At 34.2% G+C, this 21,565-nt stretch overlaps 1 protein-coding gene across 3 annotated transcripts in view; it reads right to left on the bottom strand.

Annotated features, from left to right (window-relative positions):
- The window catches only part of RPGRIP1L (RPGRIP1 like), a gene marked incomplete at both ends in the record, with an annotated part of 70,648 nt that overhangs the window by 28,549 nt on the left and 20,534 nt on the right, over positions 1–21,565 (bottom strand). The window contains 10 exons of one of the 3 annotated variants that reach the window (XM_082005775.1): positions 1,027–1,110; positions 2,274–2,488; positions 5,106–5,472; positions 7,784–7,935; positions 9,526–9,978; positions 10,605–10,722; positions 11,357–11,536; positions 12,772–12,822; positions 13,052–13,158; positions 18,031–18,170. In XM_082005775.1, the coding sequence (XP_081861901.1) occupies positions 1,027–1,110; positions 2,274–2,488; positions 5,106–5,472; positions 7,784–7,935; positions 9,526–9,978; positions 10,605–10,722; positions 11,357–11,536; positions 12,772–12,822; positions 13,052–13,158; positions 18,031–18,170 (1,867 nt within the window). The remainder of the gene's footprint in view (positions 1–1,026; positions 1,111–2,273; positions 2,489–5,105; positions 5,473–7,783; positions 7,936–9,525; positions 9,979–10,604; positions 10,723–11,356; positions 11,537–12,771; positions 12,823–13,051; positions 13,159–18,030; positions 18,171–21,565) is intronic. The other 2 variants (XM_082005776.1, XM_082005777.1) reach the window with 2 other exon arrangements.

The following is a 21,565-nucleotide window of genomic DNA, read 5'->3' as shown; positions in this document are numbered from 1 at the left end:
GTTTTCCATGTCTAAGCTTTCAAAAGATTTGATTTCACCAACATTTGACTTATTTTTTTTTAAAGTTAATAAATACAAGAGATCAACTTAATTCTTATTTCCAGTCTATACTATATGGCTCAAAACAAAGTCTAGTCATGGTAAACTAAACAATAGCAGAAGGACCTGTGAATTGAAAACATGGTAACACTTCAAAAAATAAATCCAATCAAGGCATTTACAAATGGAAAAAAAATTATCACAGCTAACTTTTAATTAATGCAACATAATATTATTAACTAATAATAATAATAATAATTTTCATGACCTTTTATAATTAGCTGTTAAAAAAACTACCTTAAATTACTGGATTTAATTAAAAGAGGAAAGACAGCCTATTCTTAGTTCTCTGAAGGCAGATTATTTAGGATCAAATGCAAATCTACACTGTGCAGCAGATATGTTTGAGTCAGTTTCATGCAGACTCTCCTAGAGTCTGGAAGGATGTACACAAGATAGTGCATCCCAAGTTCAGAAGTGTAACTGTTTTCACTGTGTGTGTAATCTCACATGATAAACCTCGTTTAAGAGGTGACTCTGAACTGTGTCAAAGTGTGTATCTCATTAGCACAATACTCAGAATCTGTTTGGATCAAGCTGGTTTCTGTAGAGCCATTTGTATGTCTGTGCAAGTGGTACACTGTATAAAGACACTTTAACTAATAAGCCAGAGAGCTGAGAAACACAGTGCAGAGACAGTTGATTGGTCCTTTCGGATCTGCCCTACATCTATGAAAGTTGAAGCTTGTAAACTGTGGAGGATAGCAAGCAATTCTGAGGAAGTCACACAAACATTCCTGTATTGTATTTCCCTCCACCCACCCGCCCCATGCACCACTATGCTATTATTCACTGCCTGGAACATCCCAGCCCTGTGTTGCTAAAATAATTGAGTCTTCTTGATTATTAGTTCTACAAATTGTCCATTCTGAGACATAAGTAGTCTCTCTTGCTTCTACATGCATGAGCAAAATACTTAAAACTTACTGTCATCCGTGTTGTACTAAGATCCAGAAAAGATACTTTCTTGTCTGCTTGAGCTGCACGCTGCCTTGGTTTGGGTGTCGGTTTCTGTAATAAAACAAAAATAGTTGAAGACCATTTATTGCCATATTCCAACCATCTTATTTCACAGTAAATTTTGAGAGACCCTAATTTTTCTCCAAACCAAACTGCACTACATTCAATTCTAAACAGGTAAGATGATGTAGATGTTGTTTGAATAAGCAACCCGCCCTGCAAATGGAGATATATTTCAGAATTCAGCCACAAATGGGTATAAAACTCTACAGAACATCTATGGAATGCAATGTGAGTTCCAGGTGAGAATAATTGTAGAACTGAAGTCTGTGGTCGCATATATTTGGAAGAATGATTTATTATTATCTTTTATGGAATGCTCTATTCCTTTTCTTGTTCTGTAGGCTTACCATATCTTTCACACCTTTCCTCATCCCACTCTCTTTGGAGAATTTTAACACAGAAACAGAAAACAGACTGATAATAGTTGCAAAATTAAAAAAATTACCCTGAAATATTTCTGTCCTGATGTTACAATAGAAAAGACAAAAAATAATAAAGAAAAAGTGGTTTATTACTCTTCACGCTTTACTCTCTTGATGAAGGTAGAAGTTAGCCTCCATTTCCACTGATTTTTGTACACAAAAAAGTTCCTTACACTACTTTTAATTTACAAGTGATTTTTAAGAAGTATCTTAGCACCATGCTCCAGGCACCAGAATAACAAAGAGTAGGTGTATCTGCGCCACACATATCTGTACATATGGCTTGGGTCTGGCTGCTTGAGAATTCTTTTGGCTCAAAGACACCCGAGCTGACTGGGTTCTGAGTTTCTAAGAGACTACAGAAATAATAGCTGATTTTATGACTGACGTAAATTTTAACCGTAGCCCTGAAGTTATACACGCACGTGACTACCTTTCATGTAGGACATCCGCATTGGAAAGAGAATTAATAAGCACTAAATTTATAGGGAAGACATGTCATGTTTGTTATTTCTCCTCCCTTTTCTCCCTGCCCTTTTGCTAACCAGTTATCTACCATTATAAAATACTTTTAAAAGTTTTGGACACAAGAAAGATTTCTCTTCATAAAGTAAGTCGAAGCTGGTGGTTATATGAAGTATTTATACTACGCGTTATTTTACAGTAAATGACCTGCTGTAATAGGTCTTTTATATCTCTTAACTTCCATGAGTTTGTCAAATTACTTACTGTCACTGATGAAATAAAAGAAGGAGACGGGGCTGGAGTCTGTGTTTTTTCCTCTGCTAGTAATTTAGTTGCCATTGATTTCTCATTTTCAATGTAATTCACTAAGTCTGCAGCCACTGTTGATCCACTTGGTGGTAGGTAGACAAACTTCCACTTTAGTTCAACTGTGATGGTACCAGTAGCATGTCTTTCAGGATCTGTTAGTTCAAAAGTACCTGAAAGCAAAATGCAAATCTTGGCTAAATTATCTTACTTCATACATATACAAAAAAATGCAATACAAAACTGAATGGGATTAATGAATTAAGTAACTTAATACTCTTCATTTTAGAAACTAAATAGTGTCAAAATATTGTGTTTTGGAGGTCCAAATACATCCAACATAACACTGTGGACATTCCAAAATACAGAATGTAGAAGGGACTGGATTATTGTGTGTGTTCAAGATGTCTTGTAGGTTTCTGAGATAATCCAACACCAGATAACTAACTCTTACAGACATCTTCCAAAAGATCCAACTAAAACCTTTCCATGTTTTACTAATACTTACTTGTGTAAAAGAAAATAAAAGGGTTTTAAAAATCTGTAAGTTGCTAAATCTTTGTCAAAGAAGAAACACCCTAAATTCACTTGCAAATTTCTGCCTATTATCCATTTAAATGGGGTAATTATGGAATCGTATTTTTAAATTTTCATTAATGTCTTAGAGTTGACAATGCAATAATCATTAAGCAGCTTTTGTATTATAAATAGTAAATTTATAACTGATCTCAACTTGCAGGGAGCAGCTGATGCACTGAAGGCAGGGCTGCTATTCAAACAGTAGAAAAATGGACTGATGAAAACCCCACGAAGTTCAACAAAAGCAAATGCAAAGCCCTGCATCAGCCTGGGAATAGCCCCAAGCAGAAGTACAGGCTGGGGGTTGACTGGCCAGAGATGATTGGAACATAAAAAAGGACCAGTAGAAGAAGATATCTAATATTTCCAGATTTCTTTTGAGCCAGAGAGAAACACTTGATGTCTTTTTTCAAAAGTTATTTCAAGACACCTACTATTTTTGTTTCACAGATATCCTGTCAGTTATGAAAGCAGTAAATATTGAAAGTCAGCTTTCAGCCACCCCTTCCTACCTGATGTTAAGACTAACAGGGCCTTTCTACCTCATAATGAAAGATACTCATAATATAGTAGCGTGAGAAACATAACTGGTAAATTTGGTAGGCTTCTCAAGGCAAAACACAGTGGTAAGAGACAGATGCAAAAAGATTACTAAAATGCTAACAAAAAAAGAAAACATCAATAATTCATTAGCAATTGCATTTAGTCAGTGCTAGAGTGACACATCATTCCAATTATAATTATTTATTAAATCATAATTATTCTATACCTTCACCAGTATAGAGGACAAAAAAGGGTTTAGAAAACTTCTCATCCTTGTTAGGACCATGATAAATGAATGTTTGGACACCAGATTCTTTTTTTTTTTTTTTTTTTTTTTACTTGTGAATTTAAAAAAAAAATATTTACTTCTTTCTCTTAAATCTCAGGAAATGTGATGAGGGGGAAAAAAAAATCCTGCTATTGCAATCCACCCTGCAAGGTACAGGCATCCTGTTCAGATTCATTGCAGTTGATGGGTAATCACAAACACAAACATCACTTTAAAATTTAAGTTAAAATGCAACAACGCTGGAACATTCTGTTACTACTGTCTCAGTAAACCAAAGAGATATTAGAAACTTTTTCTCTCCCTTCGTCTATTCTTTCTTCAATGTTTCAAGTTTACTCTTTATATTAAAAATCATTTATCAGTTTCAAGGCTCTGACACACACTTTTCACTAGCCATGACTTAAGTAACACTGAGATGCAAAATTTCTTTCCACGATTTCATTAGAATTTAAAATACTGTCAGACAAGAACAGTAGATAAATGATACAGGTTTTTAGAATCATAGAACCATTTAGGTTGGAAAAGACCTTTAAGATCATCAAGCCCAACCATAAACCTAGTACTGTCAAGTCCCCCACTAAACCACGTCCTTAAATGCCACATTGACACACCTTTTAAATACCTCCAGGCATGGAGACTCAACCACTTCCCTGGGCAGCCTGTTCCAATATTGGACAACCCTTTCAGTGAAGAATTTTTTCCTGGTATCCAATCTAAACCTCCCCTGGTGCAACTTGAGGCCGTTTCCTCTCATCCTATCACTTGTTACTTGGGAGAAGAGACCGACACCCACCTTGCAACAACCCTCTTTCAGGTAGCTGTAGCCAGTGGAAAAGTCTCTCCTGAGCCTCCTTTTCTCCAGGCTAAACAACCCCCGATCCCTCAGCTGCTGCTCGTAAGATTTGTTCTCTAGACCCTTCACTGGCTTTGTTGCCCTTTGGATATGCTCTAGTACCTCAACATCTTTCTTGTAGTGAGGGGCCCAAAACTAAACACAGTATTTGAGGCGCAGCCTCACCAGTGGCCACACTGTTTCTGTTACAAGCCAGGATGCTGTTGGCCGCCTTGGCCACCTGGGCACACTGCTGGCTCATATTCAGCTGGCTGTCAATCAATGACCCCAGGTCCTTTTCTGACCAGCAGCTTTCCAGCCACTCTTCCCCAAGCCTGTAGCGAGCGCTGCATGGGGTTGTTGTGATCCAAGCGTGGGACCTGGCACTTGGCCTTGTTCAGCCTCATACAGGGGGTCTCGGCCCATCGATCCAGCCTGTCCACATCCCTCTGAAGAGCCTTTCTTTAGTATAGTTCTTAAAGAGATTTAAAGAAATATGAAACAGAAAGTGAAGATTTTGTTAAGTTTAAAGAGGTCTAATTCTTACCTGAGATGGATCTGTCATGTGCCAAAGAAATAAGAGGCACAGTGGCTTTCCCTACATAAGCACCTTCTTCCGTTTCACCATCATCAAATACATAAAAGGTTAAGGGTTCTGATTTTAGGTATCGGTCTAAATCTGCATTCATTGGCACTTGGAAACACATATGGTCATCTATTTGTGGATTGTTGCTGCTAGTAATGATGGGAGTATCATGGTCTGCAAAATCAAAGAACTTGTAGACAACATACGGATTTGGCTGAAGATGTTTTTTTCCGGATTGCACATTGTTACAACATTTTATCGTAATGTGGAGTTCATTTAAATTGCCATCTGTTGAAGTGCTGACTGGGGCAGTTCTGAGTATCTGCTGCTTTAAATGAAAAAGAAGTCAAATTAAAAACATTAGAATTCTTATGTTGGCAAACTCGAAGAGCTATATAAATAGAACAAATAACTGATTGATTATTTCAATGACACTCCAACTACTGTTTAATTTTATATGTCAAAATATTACTTGTTCTATAAATTCAATGACATCTCATTTGGGTTGTTGGTATAAGCTGAAGTTTTATAATCGATATGTCATTTGATTATCTACAAAGCAGTGAGGATCAGAGTTTTAAGAGTGTTTCATATCCTTAAAATTTTAGAAGTTTTAAAGTTAAGGATTCTGATCTTGACAGCTAGTCTGTGTCAAGAACTTTTTATAACTGTATATATGTACTTTTCCAATAATTAAAATTGCACTGCAGATTTCTCTGGGTTTTTTCCTCCAAAACCTTTACCTATATAAACAATTTAGAAAAAAATTAGAAATCAGCATGTGAAAAGTAATAATAAAAGTCTGAAGTAAAATAAAATATTCAATGATATCACAAATTTTTTTAATTACCTATCAGCCTGGCTTGCACATACTGTGGAACCCAGAGCAGGCAAACGGGGAAATTCATTTTAATAAAAATTAAAGAATAAGAAGAAAATAAAGAACATGACTATCTTAAATGAGTAATCCCCATCTATATTGATCTCAAAAGGTTTTAACTTTTTACTGTAGTATGTCACAGATATTTTCTTACTTGTACATAATTTTCTTGCTTGTGAAAGCAAGAGTTCTGCCTTCTGGTATATGGAGAAATATGTATCAACTTGATTTTGTGTGACATAATGTAAGTATTTTGACTAAATCATCCACACTGAAATAGTTAATAAGAAAACCAAACACGAAGTCCTTAATATGCAACCTCAGGACTACTATTTCTGGCTACATACAGAACTGGAAAAAACATTATAGCAGTTTATGCACAGTTCATGTCTCCATGATTTCTGCCACTATACAGGACAGAAAATTTTATATGTATGTTTAACTACTGAAAGCTTAAATTTTGTAACGCACAACTGAAGCTACTTTTGCAGCTGCAGATCGACAGAACCCTTAACATAATGTAACCATCTGCTATAGCTATAGGACATTTAGTGTCTGCCATGAAAACAGTTCTGAAAACTGTGGTGGTTCAAACAGCTCTGTAGAAGCTGTTCTTCATTTCTGCCATTGTTCCTGTTTTATTTTCTCCCATATAATCAGTATATTTCAGTTGCCATGTTTGAATTTGCAATTTTACAATAATTACAACAAAATGCTCTGTTCCACATGCCTTACCTTTCAACTGTGTTTGAATTGGTAACACAGCTAGAAATAACATAAAAAAAAATACAGAAAACGAAATAACAGATTTTGGCATTTAACAATGGCCAGATTTTGAGAGTTAGTTAAAAATACCTTTGATTCTTTTAAAAAATCAGATTTAAAGCAAATGTTACAATGTTATCAAACACGAAGTTATTCTGAAAATGCCCACACTGACCTTTAATAGAATTCATACACTAAACATACTTCTGAGATTACATCATGGAATCCATTGAGATTCTGGTATAATAAAATTTACATTATGGAATAATATAAAACATTAAAGTTACTCCAGACTTAGAGTAATTTAAACAGCTATAGATAAAAAAAAATGCCTGTTAGAAATACTAAAATGTTTTAATTTATACATTTCAACCTAATTGTTTTTTCTTAAACAATTGCTGAAGATGTCTGAAAGTCCATTTTTTTATGACCCTTACTTAAATATGATTACACAGTGCATTATATAGTCAAAATTCTCTTCATTGTTCAGCTAAAACAAAAAGGGAAAAAAAAAGAAAAAAGGAAAAAAAAAGAAAAAAAGAAGAAATAATCTCAATCTCATAATACTCAAGCATTAAGAACTTTGAGACCTTTCTGAACAACCACTTCAGCTGTTGTACTGTTCTGACACCCAGTTGGTTTAACATTCCTGAATATGGTACTAGAACAAAATGTTAATAGAACAAAATTTTAACAAAATCTGGCACTTTGATGTTAAGAAAATTAAGTATAATAATTTCAAATATTCTAGTGACAATTTCAGCAAAAACAAATACCTGAAGTTTAAGACTTTGTCCCTTCAGAAAAGCTATAATTCAACTGGTTCTTCATCTCTTTATATGAAAAACATTCAAGTGCAAAAGGTATTTTCCAGTTCAAGAACCTTTAACTTTAACCTTGAACATATCAAGACTTTAAGTAAGCTATTTGAACTGAAAAAGTAATTTTCAACAGTTGATTCTACCAAAACTATGCAGTACAAACGCAAACATACCTGGGATGGTTGTTCACATTTCCTAAAATTGGATGTTATATACCCCAGAGCCTTTGACCTCTCTTTGTAGAGACTAATAGCTTGATCCATAGGAACTCGTAATCTGATCCAGTATTCTACGGTACCATAATTTTGAATTTTTCCTTTGACTCCTTCGGAATAAATACATAGGGGATTGCATTAATTTTCTTTTCAACATTAATATATTGAAGTCAAAAGCTAGGAAACACCACAAATGAAACATTAGTTATCTTGTGACTATGCATGATGACAGCATTTGTGACACGAGATGTGCAGTTCCTGTTAGAAACAGAAACAACTCCTCTGGCTCCACATGTATGATCCAAAACATGACTATTTTTTCATATTGTAATCTGCATCCTTTACTGTCCAATCTATAGAGTGAAGTTCATTATTTTAATCTCTTTAAAACAAATAAATCTTAGGACAGTTTTGTATGTCAACAGTTGGAAATGTCCCATAAAGTGGTATGCAGATTAAATTACTGGCAAAAATACCACTTACAATGGCTTATTAAACCAGATTTTTGACAAAAGGAAGCAGTTAAGGGTCTCTGAATATACTGATCTGACAAAATACTTTCAAAAGAAAAAGTAAGCAGCACGGAGTATTAAGTACTTCTTAAAAAAGGCTTGTCTGGGATATCTTAAAATTATTTTTAACAATGAATTAAATTAAAAGGAAAAAATGCACAAAACCTAAACCAACTCCCCCATAGATTATGCTACTACACAAAATATTATTACCTATCATCACCATCATTTGCACCTTTTTGATGCCTTGCGACTACTATATGAAGACCTCTGGCTTACCAGTTTAAATTACAACCACTGTAACCATTTTCCCTTTATTTATTGATAAGGAATGAGGGGATATATATTTATGACACTGGGCCAGATACAAAGCCCTGATGTTTGACGGTCTTATAATGCAGAAATGTTTTTGGTTTTAATGTATATTCTGCCAAACAGAGAAATTGCATAAGCAAAAGTAGACTTATTTCATTTAAATATATTACAAGACTTCACTGAAATCACTGTATGTTTCACAGCTGAAGTACGGCCCCCTTGTATCAGTCTCAGAGGATGAAAGAAACTTGCATTAAATTACTAAAACACATTTAACTATATATAAAATAATAAAGCAAAATGAAAAAGAATGTCAGTCTTATCTTAAAATAACTTCTCTACAGTATTCACAGAGAAATTCTAACATATGAGTAGTACTATGATGCACTCAAGTAGTAGAATAGTACTACACTATTCTACTAACTACTTTTCTCCATGCTGTTTTTGTATAATTCTGTTGAGTGAGGTGATATTATCTTTTATTAAATTTCTTTACATGTCTAGTAGTAACATTTCGAAGTAACCTTTATACAAGACAAAGAATCACTTGCTATTTTCAGACAAGATTCTCTAATGTAATTTCCAGCACGTCACATACTTCTAAAGTCACGTACTTCAGGATCTCTCTATTAATTCCACCTTTGTCCTCAGCCATTATTGGCAAAACTGCACCTGTTAGACCTCTCCCACAACTGGCAGTAGAATCACTGGGACATGCTGCACATCCAACAGGAAATACCATGTTGTGTAAAGCTTTTTTTTTTTCCCCTTTTGAAATAGCAATACATTAATTCATTGTAGGCCAAATACACATTACTTAATTGTCACTTACAATGCTGCATCAAAGAGAATACTTTTTGCTATCTTAATTACCAACTAAATTTGCTGTGCTGTAGATCTTCCCATTGTTTCCCAAGATCTCATGGAGCTTCAGTTGACATGCAGCAACTGTTTCATAATCTGTGCCATATGCATGATGAACCTCAAGTGTGATACTGTTTTGCTGTACATAGTGCAAGAAGCAGTCATCAGCCTGCACAAGATACTGAGAAGTGAAGTCATATGATGGTGTATGCCCATAAACTACTGGGGTTGTCTGAAGTTCAAAGTCATAGAATGCATAAGTACAAAAAGTTGCAGGTTCATGGTCACCAAAAGCGTGCGTAGCTCCAGAAGAGAAGGTCACTTTGCTGATATGAATTTCAAAAAGGTTCTCTCCTCTTTCTAAATGTAAAGTTTCATCAAATTCACCCACTGGATCACCTGGCAATATTTCTGGTCTGGATTTATGTGGTTTTGTACCATAGACAATATCTCTTAGTTGGGCTGCAACAAATAAAGTAAAGTAAAATAAAATAGAACTACAATATGACCATCTTGTTTAAAAATCAAATATAATTAATGACTGAGTAGAGAGGAAAAAAGCATAATTCAATTACATTAACAATGTTACTTTCTTAAAGGCATTAACAAAAAGAAATCACACATTTAAAAATCATACATCTACTGGTCATTTAGCACACTGACAACAATCAAGAATACCTCCAAAATAAGAATAGACACAGGTCCCTAACAATTAATAACAGATTACAAGGGAGTTAACAAGCAAAAATTCAGAAGTTTTATGCAATGATCAAAATAAGTATCACTACACAAATGTAGCAGAGACTTAAGATACATATTTTCATAGGGTTGAACTAAATTTGCCAGGGAAAGAAAGAATACATTTGACTTTAACCGCTGTAATATGTCAAGCGGGCAGACCTATCAGCAAAGCCCTTTACAGTTGCCCGGCCTCACAGTAACCAGTGGCAAATGAAGAAACTGAAATACATGCTTACAGAATTAGGACATAAATCATCATGCAGTCCTTTAGGACATGGGCTGCAACTTGGAGACAAAAAATGAAAATTGTTATATATATATATATATAAAAATATATATAAAAATACCTTCTAGTTTTCTGATGCGTGCAGCTCTAATATCAAGAAGATGGGCATACTGTTCCAGTTTTAACTCATAGTCTTTCTGTAGACTTTCCATCTTTTGTGTCACTGCTTCTACTTCAGTCTGAAAAAAATTTGCATGTAAAAAGGACTTTTGAGGCTTGTCTGCACTGATGATGCACATGCTTGCTTTTGGCTACAAATTAAAACACAGATTTGAGGAAAGAACATTTAGAGTACACAAAGAGAGCATCCATTTTTAATTCAGCAATACAGCAATTAGTTTGAACTTCAGCAAAATATAAAAACATGATTAAGAAAAACAGACTAGCTATTATTTCAGGACAATGTTCCTAATAGTTTCTTTAATGATTTTGCTATTTTAAACTTAGATTAATTGAATGAAAAGTCAAAATATGATCTGCAATAATCCAGCACAAGAAAGTAAAAGCAGAGCGTTGTGGAAAAGAAAGCTTATTTGATAAGTACTGTTACTATTTTTTCTGTGAGGACATGGTAAGAGCTCAGAGATAATCCAAGAAGGCATGGTTTGAGGGCTTTGATCAGTGTGAGTTAAAGACTAAAGCTGTAGTAATTTGGATCTCATGCTTTTTAAACAATACTTTCAACAACAGCAAATCTTGTGCTAGGTTACCTACAAACAGGCTGACTTTGTTGCTGAATTTGCAAGTCTCTATTGCTACAAATGTTAAAAAGTTATCATCAGGTTATTTTCCATTGTGAGTAGAGTTTAGTACCTGGTAATCTTTGTTAATTTTGTGCTGCACAATTAACATATTCCTTGTCTTTTCAAGTTCTTGCACTGTTTCTGCATGTGCTAATTGCAGCTCCCGCATGGAGTGTTCTGAATCTTTATGGCTATCACCTTTCACTTTTTCCAAAAACATAAGGTCCCCATTCTTCTGCTGCTTTCGAACCTGGAGCAAATTTGAAAAATTACTAGAAGAAACTTTTGCAAAATATTTGGATGTATTTGTGCCTGGTTAAGTGTAACACTGGGGTATAATTTTAGAACAACAGTGAGACAGTAAGCGTAACTTTGTAAATTTTGAGCATGTGGTAACACAAAAATCAGGAATGAGGTAGACCACTAAGTGTCAGGATTGTATTCCGTAATGTAATCTCGTGATTTTCAAGAACCAATTACAATGTATGAGATATTCAGAAGCAATCACTCTTGTCTATCCAATGAAAATACAAAACCCTTAATATATTTGCCTTTCACATAATTAATAATTTTGCTTCAGTGAATGTACAAAACCTGAATTATTATTCTCAAGTCTACATTGCTTCTGTTATTAATACTGGGATTTTAATTTTCATCTAGGGGTTTTTGTTTTGGTTTGGTTTTTGCTTTCTTTTTTTTAATCAGTATAGAATTATCATTTGCATTTCAGTAGCAGAAAAAGATTCTATTTACAGTAAACAATTCCCCAAGAAAATAAAACATAAGTCACTGGAACAGTGGAAACTTCATGCAAGCTTACTTTTTTACTGATTTCTTCCCACCACCCCTACTTCATTTTCAATTTTGCTGTAAACAATAAAATTACAACTTATGTGCAAAAGAAAAAATAGAACATTTCTGGCTTTTTTGGTTTTCTTTTTTAACAAAGACAAGATGCTAAGCATTGCTGTATCGCATTTCAGAACTTCCAATGCTTAAAGTACCCATAAATTACCAAATTAATAAACAAATGTGTTTTTTAAGAAATACTATAGAAAGAACAAAATGGCATGAGAAATCATTTAACTAAGAAAAAGTAAGGTGGTTTGGTTTTTTTTAAATGCTTGTGAATCTGGGCTAATTCACTTTTGATGTTATAATGAATTATCTGCATAACCCTAGATTTCATCCTGGCAATTTTTTCATCTTCCCTTCTGTTTCACTGTAACTGAAGAATGACAAAACACATAGACGAGCTTGAAGCATCAACTAGTAAAAGATGCACAAATAATTCAGCCCTTGAAAATCCCAGGCATTGTGTAGAAAACATGTAACAGTCAGCCAATGGATTAAAAAAAAAAAAAAAAGAAGATAGAAAAAAAAGAATAAATGCAACATATATAGAATCATAGAATTGTCTAGGTTGGAACAGACCTTAAAGATAATTTTGTTCCAACTCCCATATGCTCGTTCTTTGTAAGTTACCTTTATAAGCAAGAGGGCTTCACTGAGTTCTGCCACATCAATATCACTTTCCTGAAACAGAAATACTTAATGAAAAGGTGTTATCAGACGTGAATGAATATCGACGGAATACATTCAGAATAACAAGATGCATTCTCAGTAGACGTGACATTTTGCTTGGTATCATGAATAAGTAAACAGTTATATTTCTGTATTCTTTTACTTTCAAGAAGCATTTACAATATGCATAAAACATAGAATAGTGTTTTTTGCTCATACTCTAAAGAGAAATAGAGTTCACCTTGGTCAAAAACTCCATGTGATTTTTCAGTTCATCTAGTTGTTGCTTATGTTCCAGGTAGCATAACTGCAGGTCTTTGTTCTCTTGCATCAGCTTTTCCTTTTGGTCTTAATGAAGAAAAAGAACAAAATATTCTACTTAATTCAACATAATTATCAATATTATAAACTTGTTTTTTCATGCTAACTTATGCATGAAAATTTCCTTTTAAAACGTAGAAGCTAATTTATTTTGTATAGGGAAATCTTTGGTATTAACAAACAAAAAGTGAGGGATAGAAAACTACTCCTCTTTGGTGTGGTATAGGTGTATGGATTAAAAAAAGCCAAACATTCTCACTTTCATTAAAAGAGAACTTATAGCATCAAAAATCTACACTTTGTGTATTTCTAAACAGAAAAATATACCAAACTAAGTTCAGCTTTCTGTTTTGGGGAAAGGGAAGGAAGAGAGGAATAGAGAGGTTATAAAACCCTGTCAGTGGGAATGACTAAACACCATTAAACTTATCAGCAGAAAGTTACACAGATATTGCACAAATACCCACTAATGCATAGCTACATCCACAATGATTTCTCAATAAGATGTGACAAAAAATTTAAGGATTAGATGAAATAATTTAGTTATTACAACATACCTTCTTTCACATGGAAAAGCATTAAAAGCAAGCCTTTCTCAAAATCACTGAGGTTTCTAAGGAACAAAAGCACTCTCTCACTCTCCTCCCGTGGCCAAACTCCTTATTCTCTTGATAACGATGTTTCTTCTTGTTCCATTTTTTCTTGTTTTTTGAAAGTCACAAAGTAATATTCTCATACCATGTCCTTAAATACTACGAGTTCATATTTTCAGTCAGAATGATATAAATGTTAACTGTCAACCTGACGTGCAAGTATTAGCCTTTGTAATTCCCATCTGCACTCGTGGGAGTTGACTGGTAAAACATTACATACTTAGTTTACAGTATATTCTACTGCTTTCAACGCAATAGTCCACAATATCTTTTTAATGCTGGAATCTTTTCTGTTGACCCTCAGGGCATGATGCACAACTTAGCTATTTTTAGGGAACAGCTTTTCAGTTTAGAGGCTCGAACTGAGCAGGAAACATGTGGCTGAGATGCTAGTCTCAAGGGGTTTGAAATGCTTCAAAAATTGACATCAGGTTAGCTGTAACTTTGCAGAGTTTATATATCAAATGACATCTTCACTAAAAATGAATCAACTGTAATGCCATTACTCCTATACAGAATAGCCTGACTTATACATGTGTTGGGATGCAACAAGAGTCACTTTCAATTCAAACACATAATAACCAGTAAGGTTTTAATTCTCTGCAGTTGTGATGAAAATGTAATGCATTTGTACAACTGAGAAGAAAATATAATTTGAAACACTAAGGGCTAAAAATTAGAAAGCAAATAAGAAAACAATGAAAATCAGCTTTTTGAATGGGCAGAGAAGGCAGGCCATCATAAAAGATGGTGAAACACTTAGCAGCAATTGAGTCTTCTGGACTCTCCCAAATAATATACCCGAAAGACCTATATCTGTTGGGAGATATCCCACAGAGAAAAAGGGCTCCTCGTGCTCATGTTGTTTCTTTTCCCTACAATATAAACTGAGATCTGAGCTGGCAGTTCTCCAGGAATAAGGACACAAGATATCCCTCCTCAAGTACTTCCATCTCATTGTGTTGAATTGTCTGACAAGACTAGCAAGCTCAATCCACTCTTTTTTGACATGAACCCCAGTGAAGTTTTTGCACACATTTTTAATATTCATTCATACTTGCTGCTTAAAAAGTTAACTTCAAAACTGTGAATAGTATATAGAAAGGAAACAAGCTTTTGTTCAAATTGAGGCAATTTCAACAACTTGTTGTACTGAAGTGGGCCAATCTGTCAATAGCAAAGCTCAGTCTACCTTAGTGGGCATGTTGCCTCTTCAGATTCTCAACAGGCTGTGTTTCTAGGATCCCAACCAAAGATAAAAATGCAAGACATGCTGGGAAAGAGGCAGGAAGAAAGGGAATATTTCTGCAATAGCCTTTAGGGAACAGAAGCAACAGGAGGGTCCTGCCATTCAGTTTTCCCATATAACTACACTGGTTTTCATCAGGAACCACTCAAACTCTCTATTGGTTGTTTCCACTTATAATACTATCAGCACTGTTTGGAGCGCACTTCGATTGGCATTGGTGCGGCATGCTGGCTGCTGCTTAGCTTGCTTCCCCTAATTTAACCCAAAAACTGCAACAGCACCATTGGTGACCGCATCCCACAAGAACACATCATCACAACAAGATCAGTGTTTTCAGCTGCAAGGCTAGACAGTAACAGCAGAAGAAAGAGGGAAAAACACTGCCACAGCAGCTTGCATAAAAGGCTACAGAGCCACGAGTGGAAGCAGACTACAGAGCTGCGGACAGCCCTCTGCGTTGGTAAGGGCCTTACAAGACACCTAAGGCACTGTGCAACAGTACTCTTCTCAGCCATAATCAAGATACACATTGTGCCAATATATGCGATCCCATTAAAAATCAGCATTTGAATAAACTTGCACAGGTGCCTTCCATATTAAATATTTTTACATATTCGCAAAACATGAAAATAATTAGCATTTTAATCAGCAAAAGCCTGACTAAAAAAGATGAAAAAGCACATACTTCCAAGACAACCGAGACCTATTTTGCTTACTATCCTGTCATCTACCTATTATCGTGTACAACAGCATTTATCCTTGCCAAACCCTCTATTTGTCTAGGTCCAGTTTAGGACAACAGGATTGTCGTCTTTGTTAGCCCATGGAATAAAACTGGAACAGCATTTATGCTGATTTTTTTGTGGCAGTTTTATAGACAAAAAAATATTTAGGGAGTGAAATATCATTTTTACTTGTATATATTACATGTCAGCTGTTACTGACACAGAATAAATATTTGTCCATTAAAACAGATGTAAAAAAACTTCAGTTAGTAAATAGTGTGCTCTGTGTAAAACAGTACTATGAACAACAAATGCAGCAATAAATTAGATTGTATTAATGAAAAATAAAAATTATTGACATAAATATTAGCAGGTAAAGAGATACACTGTATGAATTTATGAGATAAGTGACACCAATCTTTGCTATAGTAATTGTTTCAACTTAGATTTTATATTAGCTTATTTCACCCTTTTGGGACTTGCATGAAACAATACTGTCAGGAAGATACAATGAACATGAACCAAAGAGCTTTTGTAATTTATTGCTGAGAATCTGAGAGATATTGAAAAGACAAGAAACACAAGAATAAATGCCTAAGGGAAACGGGGCCGGGGAAGTGTGATAAAGCATCTGCAAATACCATATTCAAAAAAAAAAAAAAAAAAAAAAAAGCAGCAAACATAGTCACAATGTGAAATAAGTTATTCTGTTTTCTGTGTAAATGGACAGAAAAATACGATTAAAAAATTTAGATCCAGATTATATGATCACTCTAAAAGAGAAATACTGAAGGAGGACATGGAAAAAGGCAAGATGATGTTAGTCTCCTGTAGCATTAAGAATTTTTAAAACTTCGTTTATTTTAACATCTTTCTTGGTCCTGGAAAAGAAGTTTTGAAAAAAGATTCATATGCCAAACTACAAAGAGTAGACAAGACACTATTTCTACTGCACTTATACTGCCTAAGTTCTGTAATAAAATCCAAGCTACATAGGCCTTAAAGGATATTACAGCATCTACTTAAGCTGCAGCAAGTTCAATTCAACAGAAATTTCAACAGAATTGTAGTGACGTGGTGATCAGGTTTAAGAGTACAACAAACTATTAAGTCCCAATCTGGGGAAGGGGTGGTAAAGACTTACCACTTAATAATAACGCCTGTAGGAAGGATATAAGATGGAAGCTGTTGCCTGATTTTCCACATTCATCTTAAACAAACAATAGTATGGCCTATAACATTTTCATGCTTTTGATACCACTTTAAGATTTGCATTGCATAAATCAAACTCTCATTAACAACTGCCACTGTCAATATGTCATAACTTCATATTTTTGTAGCTTAAGGCATTTTATTTATTTCAGTATCACTTAAGGCTAATTTTGCAAACACTTGCTGTGGTCAAATAAAATGTTTAAATATTTCAGCTGGTATTTGAAGTCAGTAGAGCTACTCAGAATCTTAATAGTAAGCACATGCTGAACTCAAGCAATAATCATAAGAATTATTCACAAGTTGGCCCACTCGATTCTATTAGGTTGTTCACAGAAATACATCTTTTAAAAATTTGAAGCATCAAGTCTAAAAACATTTAGTTTACTTCCTGCCAGTGCTCTTATTTGTAAACTTCATGCTGCCACAATATATCACGGTATTGAGATTAAAAAAAAAAAAAAAAGAAAATATTGCAAGGTCTTAAAGATCCACTAAGAAGTTGTCCTACGGCATGGGAAAAAGACATATGAAATAATCTGTCCAGTAGATAGAAGAGAACTGTATTATTGTAAATGTACATAGCTGTAAATAAAAATTAGCATATACTGAGAATATTAAAAAATTACGAATACACAAAGTTGAAAGACAGTCAACCATCTTCAAGGGCCTATACAGGCTTCATGTAACTTTGTACAGTAAATAAAATAAAAATAGTCATTTATAATTTGAGAGGGACTGTCAGATGGTCTTGTTTTGCATAAGAATTATCAATGTAGAAGAGAGGACAAATATAGAATAAAGAGTAAATATTAACCCAACAGATGAAGAATGAAGGCAGCTGGAGTTACACAATCCTAATACAGCATGTAACCTGTATTGGGTCAATTTTGGTACTTAATAGCTAGTCATAACATAAGCCTATTGTTCAAATGTACACTTAAAAGGCAACTCTGGAATCACCAACAACAGAAACTACACTTTTCTGGGCAATATACCTGAACTGCAACACAGGAGAATCTCACATCATGACAAAATGATAGTTATTTCAGAAATATACCTCTTTCTACTTTGATCTTGTCAAGGATTTCATTTTTGTCTGCTAAATCAGATTTGATAGCAGTCTCTAGTTTAGCAATTTGCAGTTTCAGCTGCTGTTCCTTTAATATCCATTGCTGTTCATGGGTCATACTGAAGACACTGTAATAAAACATGCGGCATGTGAAAAACTTTTAGGAATCGGCTTCAACAGAAAATAATAAAGAAAAAAAGCTTTTAGTGGCACAAAGACCACTGTCATCATGTCTTAGGAATTAAGTAAACATATGCTGGTCTGCTGCTGTTGAAACCAAGGCGCCTTTCTCAGGCTGCGGTTAAAAAACATGAAAGAGTTTGTGGGATGAGCAAAGGAACTGGCCTTAATTTAGAGCTCCAAAGTCAGAAAAGTTGGCAGCATGCAACATTTGTGGGACTAGAAACGGAATTCAGATGCCTATCCCAGAGTAATCCACAACTCCAAACCTCAGCAACTGACAACTGACAAAACCATTCTTTCCGCATACAAAACCTCTTAATGTAGAGAACTGGGATCACCCACCTGATTTCTTTTAAATCTGTGAAACATGCAGAGCCTAAAGTCAGTTGCCCTTTCAAAGAAATGTTGACCACAAAGTGACAACAGTTTTCTCATACTGTAAAACAACAATTCTGATACTGATTAAGAAGCACATATAAAGTAATCTTTCTCCTACTTTAAGAAATAAAAAACAGAGATGGGCAAAGAAATTAGAATAACTATTTTGCCTGTAACACATTATTTACTTGTAAACTACCAATCTATGTGCAATAAGGATTGCATGGACACAGAACCAGAACTGCTGAAACCACAACAAAATGTTTAACTCAGATTGAAACGAAATTAAGTATGTTATATAATTTACAGCATAATTCCCAGTAGGTAAAAAGACAATGCAATGCAATGTGCTTTCATATAATTAAGACAGTGAGTACTATGGTCTTTGTATTATTATTATTCAATACTTGTATTCTTATTGACTGGAAAAATGTCCTTCATCTTAATCAATCATAAATCAGTTCATTGACTTTTGTATGCTGTGAAAACTCAGAAATTGTAGAGTTTTTTTTTAAACAAGAGTCTGTTCCTCAACTCTTCACTTTGTTGAAGGTCACCATTAAAAAAGTTATTTTTCACATATGTAAATGTATTAAAAAAATCTTCTGGTATCTATCTATCTATCTATTTATCAATCTATCTCTCCCAGAGATCTATGTAACAAAAGCTTCAGCCAAAAAAACATAGAGAATAAGAAAGAAATATCACAAAAGGGACAGCCCACATAGCTTTGAAGACTCTACATGCTGACTGAAAGAGAACTGCCTGTTTTGATGGCTATGACCACATAAAGCGGTTTTAAGTACATATAAGTGCATTTATATCTAATGTATTTGAAGAATGACCTTTAGATTACAAAAAAAAAGAGCTCAAATTGTAGACTCTAAAGTATATAGCATGAGTTTATATTCTTGATTTGTGATCTTCATAAAAAGTTCTACCTGTATTTTGTCTTTCTCTCATACTATATCTATCTCGCTTATTATAGAGTTCTCTAGGCATATACCATCTTCTAGTGTGATAGACTGTCTTTTATAGGATGCATAAACTTAAGCAATGCCTCTAAGTCCTACAGCAATATATACTTCACCTTGCTATAATTCCAAAGACAATGTGCAGTGAATATAATGCACGGAACCCACAAACATTTCTATAATGCTGCATAGGTAGAGAAGACACACAGTGTGTTCTATAATTGCTTAGATTTACCACTCTTCAGAGTTTGATTCGCTTCCATAAGGAAAGAATAAATCTTAGCAAGAGAGGATATCAAATACCCTTAGTTTTCACACTTCTGAAAATGTTTTGATGTTTTAATGACCGTCACATCTGGTTCTATGTGCATTCATTATCTTTAGGTACAATTAATTCACATAAAGATGTAGCTACACATGATTGCAGTTTTTTGAAAGACTATGCTGCCAGAAAAATCCTTACAGTTACTATGATAGTAATTCAGAATTTAGATGTTTAAATGAAGAACAATTTAGAACGCAGAATATAATGCTAATGTTTACTTCAGTTTGAATTGAGTCCACTTCCGTTGCTTTCTTCCTTTGAATTTTAAGATTACTTCTACTTGAATTCATGTAGAATTTCTTTCACATTTACTGTATTTCACTGGAGTTGGAGCCATCTGGGTAACTATAAATGGTCAACCACATCTGGCACTGTTTCCTCTGGAGGGAGTTTAAGCATTGCTAGACTTGCATTACAAGGTCATATGAAAACAATTCCTCCAAACCTTTTATCCAAATGAATTGTTTTCTTGGATACTGACTAAATAATAAGAGTCAACTGACAAATTCATACTTGTTCTTTGTAAACTTTTCAGATCCAGCTCTGCAGTTTTGGCTTTGGCAAAATTCCCATCAACGTCAAATGAATTTCCAAAAAAATAACATTAGCAAAGAATGGGTTTACCCCCTTTTCCTCCATTAAAAAAAGAAATAAATATTTACTAATTATCTGGCACCTGTGGACATTGGCCTATCCACTGCTAGCAACAGGTAAGCTGTAGTAAAGTTGCATTGTTCAAATGGGCAACAGGAGAAGTTGTTGGCTATTACACCGTAGTTATATGGAAATGATCCATTTCTCTTTCTAATTTCTTGTTACCTATATAGTAACAGGGCATGATGAAACATGAATCAAAGTTTAAATGGGAGTATATGAAAAGACAGTTCATTTTAGGGAAAAGAAAAGCCATATTGTAGATTACTGGGTTATGAGAGAACCATATTTAAATTTATCTAGTTAAACATCTTTTTAAGCTATCCCACTATGATTTAAATAGAACAGAAAATTATAAGCCAAGATTGTAAGTTGATTTGTTAGTAAGAGTTATTTCTCTGCATAATGATAGAGTAGAAAAAAAATCATAATCAGAAATATTTATACCATGAACAGACTTTGGAGGAATCTACAATGAACTTAAGTGAGAGACAACTGCCCAGCTGCCCCGATACAAAACTCTAAATATTGTGATTATACAACTGTCAGATTTCAGATGTAAAAAAAAAAAAAAAAAAAAAAAAAAAGTTTTAAGCTATTTTTATTCTGAGTTTTTTACTATAATTTTAATTTCACCATAGAAAGTACAAAAAGTATACTAAATATTGTACAAATACTATAAACAGCTTTTGATATCAGTCGCATTGTCTTTACTCATTGGTCATTTTTTTGACAGACATCACACTGACAAACCAAATAAATTTTAAGAGGATGTAAAATTTTGATATGAGAAAAGACTTCAAGCATTTTATCTACTTTCTGAGGCAATTATTAGCTCTAGGAGATTTCTCTTATTTTCTAACCCTCTTCAGTGTAAAAGACCACATGGTTTCACAAGGAAGGAAAAGTTCATTTGAAGGTCATTCCTTTGAGATGCTTGTGTCAATTGACTACAGTTACTTCTTTTCTGTACCAGAGAATTTCTGAACCATATCTGGCAATGTATTTT

This window comes from Phaethon aethereus, assembly GCF_964289735.1.
Source record: "Phaethon aethereus genome assembly, chromosome: 13".
NCBI lineage: Eukaryota > Metazoa > Chordata > Aves > Phaethontiformes > Phaethontidae > Phaethon > Phaethon aethereus.
The sequence above is the reverse complement of the archived record's forward strand: the minus strand, read 5'-3'. Positions and strand labels throughout refer to the sequence as shown.